Source organism: Echinops telfairi, unplaced genomic scaffold, assembly GCF_000313985.2.
Source record: "Echinops telfairi isolate 266 unplaced genomic scaffold, ASM31398v2 ScPeMD7_7424;HRSCAF=8462, whole genome shotgun sequence".
Lineage (NCBI taxonomy): Eukaryota > Metazoa > Chordata > Mammalia > Afrosoricida > Tenrecidae > Echinops > Echinops telfairi.
The window spans coordinates 7,505,110-7,513,562 of NW_022111324.1; the positions used below are offsets into that span (position 1 = coordinate 7,505,110).

At 40.8% G+C, this 8,453-nt stretch overlaps 1 protein-coding gene across 1 annotated transcript in view; it reads right to left on the reverse strand.

The window, feature by feature from the left end:
* The window catches only part of ADCY10 (adenylate cyclase 10), a 98,069-nt gene that overhangs the window by 25,007 nt on the left and 64,609 nt on the right, over positions 1–8,453 (reverse strand). Inside the window, exons 19-20 of the mRNA XM_004706750.1 lie at positions 7,877–8,155; positions 7,442–7,732 (exon numbers count right to left, since the gene is read on the reverse strand). Coding sequence (XP_004706807.1) covers positions 7,442–7,732; positions 7,877–8,155 — 570 coding nt within the window. The remainder of the gene's footprint in view (positions 1–7,441; positions 7,733–7,876; positions 8,156–8,453) is intronic.

Sequence of the window (8,453 nt, forward strand, 5' to 3'; positions counted from 1 at the left end):
ACCAGAGACATCAACAATAGGAAGATAAAGGGGTGGGGGGTGGGGTGGACAAATACATAGACATGAATAACGCAATGCTTAAAAACTACTAGGGAATTGAAGAAATAAGGAGTTATTATTTTTTAATCCTTTGAAACAATGTGAATGAAAACACAACATTTCAAAACACACACAAAAGCAGCACTCAGAGGGTAACTGATGGCAATAAACGTACACATCAAAAATAAAGAATCAAAATCAGCACCTTAACCAAACACATCCAAGAACTAGACCAAGAACAGCAAAAGAAACCTCCAGCCACCAGAAGAAAAGAGATAATAAAGATTAATCTGTCAAAATAAATGAAAAAAATAGAAGCCATTCAAAAACAGCAAATAGAAATTTAGAAGATTAATACTAAGATTTTAGTAAACACAATACTTGAAATGAGCAAAGCAGGCACTTGAAGCAATGGCAAGATGAGTTAGAAAAAGAGTAGAAAGAATAAAGAAGACAGGAAGTTGGTTCTTTGAAAGGATGAACAAAATTGAAAGCCCAGTGGAAAAGGAAGGGAAGATGCAAATATCACGAATAAGAAACAAAACAGGTGGTGCCACAGGAGAACCAACTGAAATGAAAATACTAAAATAATATTATGAAGGACTGAGGATCCCTGGTGGCTTAGTGGTTACACATTGGACTGCTAACCACAAGATCAGCAGTTCAAAACCACCAGTCACTCCATGGGAGAGAAAAATGAGAACATTTCCCTGAAATTTTAGTCTTATAAACCCACAGGGGCAGTTCTACTTTGTTCTATACTCTGCCTTCTACTGTGTTGCTGTGAGGAGGAATTGATTCAATGGCAGTCAATTTTGGATTTTGAATGGATGAAAGACTGTACTTTGAAATTTGAAAGCCTGGAAGAAATGGACGAATTACCAGTAAAATACCACCTACTAAATTAACACAGATTGATGTAGAAAATTTGAACAGACCCGAAACAGACAAACAAAACGAAATGAATCAGGTCATTAAAACTTCCAATTAAAAAAATTGGGGACCAGATGGCTTCACTGGTGAATCACACCAATTCAGAGAAAAGTTGATGCCAGTTCTATGCAAACTTTTCCAGAACAGAAGATGGCAAACTCCAAATTCATTTTATGAATTGAGCAATACTACAACCTCACAAGCCCATTAACAGAATAGAAAGTTACAGACCAATAACCCTTATGAACACAGATATTAAAATTCTCAATATCCTAGCCAGTAGAATCCAGCAACTTATCCATAATATTACATTATGACCAAGTGGGGTTCATTCCAGGTATGCAAGGAGGCTGAACATTAAAAAAACAACCAATAAAATCCATCACATAAAAAAACAAAGGAAATTAACTACATGATCATATCAATTGATATGGAGAAGGCAAAATCTTTTGACAAAAGCTAACTCCCATTCCTAATAAAAACTATGAATAACATAGGATGAGAAGAGAAAGTCTTCACCATAAGACTGGGCAAACATTTAAAACACACAGGTAACATCTTGCTCAATGAAGAGAAATGTAAAGCATCCCTTTCAAACAGGAACTAAAGAAGGGTGCCCGTTATAACCACTCTAGTTCAGCATCGTGCTGGAAGTCTAAGCAACAGAGGGAAATTAAAAACATCTAAACTGACAAAAAAAAAGTTAGACTCTATTTTCAGGTGATTTGAATAAACACATACAAAGCCTCAATGACTTGACAAGAAAAGTGTTGGAACTAATGGAAAGATTCAGCAATATGGTAGGGTATTAGCTCAGCATACAAAGATCAGTCAGAGTCTTGAATACTGACTAAAGAGTTTGGCAAGGGAAATCAAGAAGACTAGTATTTATAATAGTTACCCAAAAGATGAAATGGTTAGGAATACATAAACTCCACCACAGTAAAAAGATGTGAACAAAGGAGACCAGAACTTCAAATTCTTTTGAAAATCCGGACTCATTGAACTGGGTAAGACTAGAAGACTCCTTGAAACTATTGCTCTGGGAGACGCTCTAAACCTTGAATTAAAACAAGTCCCTGAGGTCATTTTTATCTATCTCTCTTTCTGTTTTGACTGCTGCTGCGTGTATGTTTCATTATGTTTGATAATGTGTTTATTTCATGCATTAGGTCCGTTCCCTATTTTTTCATTGATGATCTTTATAAGTTGAGGGTTTGTGTTTAGGTCTTTATTACATCTTTTAAAAAATTTTAGATCATTTTATTAGAGGCTCTTACAACTCATACCATTCCATACATCAATTATATCAAACATATTTGTATATATGTTGCATCATCGTTTTCTAAACATTTACTTTCTATTGAGCCCTTGGTATCAGCTCCTCTTTCCCCCCTCCCCCACTCTCCCACCCTCATGAACCCTTGATAAATTACAAATTATTATTGTTTTCATATCTTACAGCACACTGAGTATGCTAGAATCTCCAGGCTTTAGGGGACATTATTTCCACCATTCAGGGACTCTAGACACCTAATAAACTTCTCAAAGTTAACATGATCTATATAGAACTTTTGAAGCTCTCCACCTCCCTAACCTTCTACTCCCTACCACAGTAAACATCAGCACTATATATCCACTTTTTTCAAAGCAAAAACCTACACAATATCTTTGATTATTTTTATTCCTTCTCAACCCATTAGGAAATCCAAATGACTATTCCATTAAACATATCTAAAGTACTTATCCCATCCATTTTTTTAGTACTGCCCTCAAAACAAACCTCAGTTATCTGAATAACTACAATAAAGTGATATCTCTGATACTCTATTTCCTTTCATCTGTTCTCTACCGAGAAGACAGAGTAAACGTGATTTTCCCGCCAATGATTCAGATCTCTGTGCCAGTAACTTCGGTCCTCCTGCTCCAACTTCCATTGTCTTTTAGTAACCGAACTCACTCCTCTGCAAGGCTGTTGAGCATCCAGACAAAGACCATATTTCCCAGCCTCTTTTGCAACTGCAGATGCCCCCATGGGTAAGTCGTGACTAAGTTTAAGTCCTGGTCACTGTTATTAAAAAAGAAAGCATTGGAAGGACATTTAGAAAATTTCCTTTAAAAGTTAGGGCCACTCCTTTTATTTGGGGACTTTTCTCCTTAATCTGGCATGAAACATAAATATGATGGCTAAGACTCCAGCAGTTGTTTTGGACGAAGGGTCTCATATGTTCAAAGGTTACCTACTTATCCCAGTGATGAACTCAGGACTTTACATGTGACAAATAAATGTACACTCCTCTAGCTGAGTTTTGGTGTTCATGAAGCATACTGGAATAACCAGGGACTGCCAGAAAAATGTCTGTCTTGGAAGAAGTACCGACAAGAATACTCCTTAGAAGGCACGATGATGAGATTTCAACTTAATTACTTTGGACATGTTGTCAGGAGGGACTAGACCCTGGAGAAGGACATCATGATTTGTAAAATGGAGGGTCAGAAAAATAGAAGACCCTCAATGAGATTAATGGCTCAGTGCATACAGCAATGGGATCAAACACGGGAACGACTGCGACCATGGTGAAGGACTGGGCAGTGTTTCGTTCTGCTGTACAGCGGGTTATCCTTACGCTGGAACTAACTCAGTACCTAACAACAACATCAACAGCTGGGTCCTGGCTCTGGGTGGTACAAGCAGATTGCAATCAGCTGCTAAGCCAGAGGTTGCTGGCTGTAGTCCATCCAGGGGCTCCACAGAAGAAAGGCCTGGCAAACTGCTTCTGTAACTATTCCAGCCGAGAAAATCCAATGGAGAAGTTTACTCTGTGTACATGGAGTCGCAGTGAACCAGGGGCCGATTTGATGGCAGCCAACAATAACAATAACAGCTGGCTATTTGCTATAGACAGCCAATAATCATCTCCATCAATAGTCTGGTAGGTGGGTTCAAATGTTGCCCTTTTGGTTAGCAGCCAAGTGCTTTTACCACTCTGTCACTAGAGCCCCTTTCGGTCCCAATTCACAGAATGCAATTCAAACCAGTCATCAAATCCTACAAGGTCCTCAATGGTCTGATTAATCTGCTTATCTGCCAGGATCCACTAAAATTCAAAATGTATGAAAATAGATTTAAGTGTATCCTTTTAAGCACTATATCCACTGGTGAGATTCAGCCATTTTGTACCAGTTCTGCAGAACCGAAACCACATTTTTTGTTGAGTTTGTTCAAATGGCACTTGTCTACAGGGTTCTTTCTAAGGTGGGCAGCTGTCAGCCGCCAATGAAGAAATCACAAATGAACATTCCTCACTTAGTTTTAATATTTTTAATAGGATATGCAACAGTATATCCTAAGTGCCTATAGTAATGTTCATTCTATCCACAGGTATAAAAAATTTGCCAGAACTATGCCTGCAATATTTATTTATTCAGTTCATAAAATTGATTTATATTTTTGATGAGACACGACATTTTTATTCCCTTGCATTTGTGACTTCAGCAAACAAGCATCATGTAAAGAGAAAAAAATGCCAAGCAACCGGAGGGTGGCACGCAGACCTTCATTTCAGCTCTGTGCCCTGCCCCAGTCTCCCATGAGGCGGTATGAGTGAGTCATGCAAGTCCTGAAAGTGTCCGAAGGGCCCAATGTTGTCAGGACAGTTGGTGCAAGTTCATCAGAAGCTGAAAGGGTTTTTTAAAGATGAACATATTACATTTAAAGAGGAAAAGTCGCCTGTTTCTAATATATCAAACACAATGGCTATTGTCTAGTTGGCCTACTTCTCAAGGAATGGGATCCTACTCTTAGCGTGAAACGATGGTTAAGGATAAATCACACAGCCAACGATGCTCAGATGAAAGTGAAGAATATTTCAAGTAAGGATGCCAGTCAAGATGCAAATTAGAGTCTTATTGTTTTGTCATGTATTATTTAATATTTCTTCATTAACTTTTAAAATTCTTATAACCTAGTTTTGTGTACCTCTTATTGCTTTATGTAGGTATTGACTGTGTTAAATAATAAATTACCTTTCAGTGTATCTTTTTATACATAAACAGTCATTAGGACAGCAAACGTGGTTATTAAATTCTTTGAATCCTACCAGTGATCATATCCCCAGTACCTGGATCACTGCCTACCTCAAAGAATAGATGATTAATGAATATTTGCAGAATCAATGCATCTTCATCAAAAACAAAATCAATGAGTAAAAATAAAATCTACTTCTGATTTTTGTCATTATATCTTTGACCATTGGTTGAACCATATTTTTAGCTCTCAGATTTCTTTGTTTAAAGGGGGAAAGATTCTATCAAGAATTCACTACATCAGGGAAAGAAAGCTGGTGGTGTCCAGCTATCAAAAGATATAGCCTCTGGGGTCTTAAAGGCTTGAAAGTTAACAAGTGGCCATCTAGCTCAGAAGCAACAAAGCCCACGTGGAGGAAGCATGCCAACCTGTGTGATCAAGAGGTATCGATGGGGTCAGGTATCAGGCATCTAAGACCCAGAACAAAATCATACCCAATGTGAACGTGGGGGGCGGGGGGCACGTGGAGTGGAGACCCAAAGCCCATCTGTGGACAATTGGACATCCCCTCACAGAAAGGTCACAAGGAAGAGATGAGCCAGTCAGGGTGCAGTATAGCACCAATGAAACACACAACTTTCCTCTAGTTCTTTGGTGCTACCTTCCCCCCACTATCATGACCTCAGTTCTACCTTACAAATTGGATTAGACTAAAATATGCACACTGCTACAGATAAAAGCCCGAAACACAGGGAATCCAGGATAGATAAACCCCTCAGGGCCAATAATGAGAATAGATATACCAGGAGGATAAGGGGAAGGTGGGGAAGAAAGGGGGGATCAATCACAAGGATTAATATATAACCCCCTCCCAGGGGGAGGAACAATAGTAAAGTGGGCGAAAGGTGACAGAGGATGGTGTAATATATGAAAATAACAATCTATAACTTACCAAGGGTTCATGAGGGAGGACGGGCAGGGGAGGGAGGGGAAAAATGAGCTGATATCAAGGACTCAAGTAGAAAAAAAATGCTTTGAAAATTATGATGGCAGCATTGTACAAATGTGCTTGACACAATGGATGAATGTATGGATTGTGATAAAAGATGTAAGAGCCCCCAATAAAAGTAGTTAATAAAAATTTTTTTAAAGAATTCACTACATCAAAGACCATCTGTAAAAATCAGGATTAAGATGCAAAATATTGATATGCCCTCAAAAGAAAGGAGGTATGCAAAGTTACTACTTGCTCACTCTGTGGTTTCAAAAATCTGGAAATAAGAGTTCTGGTTCAAGATGACAAGGTTCTCTCTTACGTTTTCTCCTGCCATCCCAAGTCCAAGACATAAACCACACTGTCTAGGATGGGAGGGGTCAAACTCTTGTCATAGAGTCATTGCACTAGCTGTCCTGGAATACTCTTCCCCAGCCATCCACGTGACAAACTCCCTCACTTTCTCTATCTTTACACAAACCTCTCCTCTTAGTGTTTGTCCTGGTAGGTGCCTTGGAGCCCCTTGGGACTCGTAGAGACCTCATGTCCAACAGAATGAAGCACAAGCCCACAGTTGGTCTTAGGTGTGAGCCCCTTGTTTTTTTTTTTTTTTTTTTTTTTTTAACATTTTATTAGGGGCTCATACAACTGTTATCCCAATCCATACACACATCAATTGTATAAAGCGCATTTGTACATCGTTTCTCAAAACATTTTCTCTCCGTTTAAACCCCCGACATTAGGTCCTCATTTTTCCCCTCCCTCCCCGCTCCCCCCTCCCGCATGAGCCCTTGATAGTTTACAAATGGGTATTTTGTCATATCTTGCCCTGTCCGACTTCTCCCTTCATCCACTTTTCGGTTGTCCTTCCCCCAGGGAGGAGGCCACACACAGTTCCATGCAATTGGTTCCCTCTTTCCTACCCACTCTCCCTCCACCCTCCCTGTTTTGCCACTCACACCACTGGTCCTATAGGGCTCATCCATCCTGGATTCCCTGTATTTTCAGTTCCTATCTGTACCAGTGTACCTCCTCTGGTCTAGCCAGTCTTGCAAGATAGAATTTGAGTCATGGTAGTGGAGCGGGGAGGAAACCTTTAGGAACTAGAGGAAGGTTGTATTTCTCATCATTGTTACATCGCACCCTGACTGGCTCATCACCTCCCCGAGACCCCTCTGCAAGGGGATCTCCAGTGGTGAGCCCCTTGTTTCAGCCACTGTATCGACTCATCTTGTCAAGGGCTTCACCTGGTCTCTTCCCTCGACATTCTCAAGCCCCTGGCGCTTCTCCAGGGACATCGTGCACTCCCAATGGCTGGCCTCTGTTGTCAAAGTTGCATCATTCTCTGTGCCCAGCCTCTCAGGGACCCTTGTGGTCCAGATCTGCTCCCTCTAGATTACTTTCCAGATCTCTCCATTGAGGACTAGTAATGAAAGAAGTACGCTTACATTTAAGGCCGTGGGCCAACGCCATCGCCTTAATCATGTCCATGTCCAACGTGTTGAGTCGAATGTCCACTGTGAAGTGGTGATAAGGAATGAAGTCCCCACTTCTGCAGTGGTCACATCTGTGAGCCTTCTCTTCTAGATAGCGGGCACACTTCAAGTGCATGGCTTTCTTCTGGTCCTTCAGCCACAGCTCATAGGCTGTTTTCTGCATCATAGGCTTGCAGAATCGAATGATGTGGCACTCAATCACCTCACTTTCCAGTTCTCGAAGCTCCTCCTCTTCATGAAGAGCTGGAGAGAACAGAAAGGGTTTCGTTTGTCAACAAGTCAGCGCACAACAAATAGGCTTCTGCTCCTAAGAACAGAGCTGTTCTTTGCTCTAGAGGTTCCTTTAACTAAGGGCACACATGAGTCAATTCTTGACTCTCTACTTACTTATCCCACCATTGTTCTTCAGAGACAAGGAGCGAAAATGCACTTCAAAGGAGCCTGTGTGTTGCTTCAGAGCCATCTGGAGCTCTTTGCCACTGCGGAAGCAGTCAAAGATGCTGGATTCCACTAAGGTTGCCAGGGCTTTGATCATCATCTTCATGTTCCAACAAGGGAGGATCTCAAACAGCAGCTCTGTCGTGAAGGTCTGACCAATAATGGCAGCGCATCTTACCAACATCTGGTGGGAAAGGCTCATGCTGTCCAGCTGGACCAGAGAGATTTCTGTAGATGGAAAGTCATGGGAGAGGCGCTAGTCACCTATCTTTATAGAGCACTTTCTAGAGACAGGCAACTCTCATGGACTGATTCCCATTCATAGAAACTCAATCAAGCCAAGTACTTCTCAAATGAATGTCAAGGCATTCCTGATTAGGCATTAAAGTGCGCCACGGGTACATGAGGAAAGAGAGAAGATATAATTGGGGCTCAAAGTAATGAGGTGGGGGGCTATCATTTTGTCCCATAACTTTTCCGCTTGGCCCTTCTCTCTCTCTCTCTCTCTCTCTCTCTCTCTCTCTCT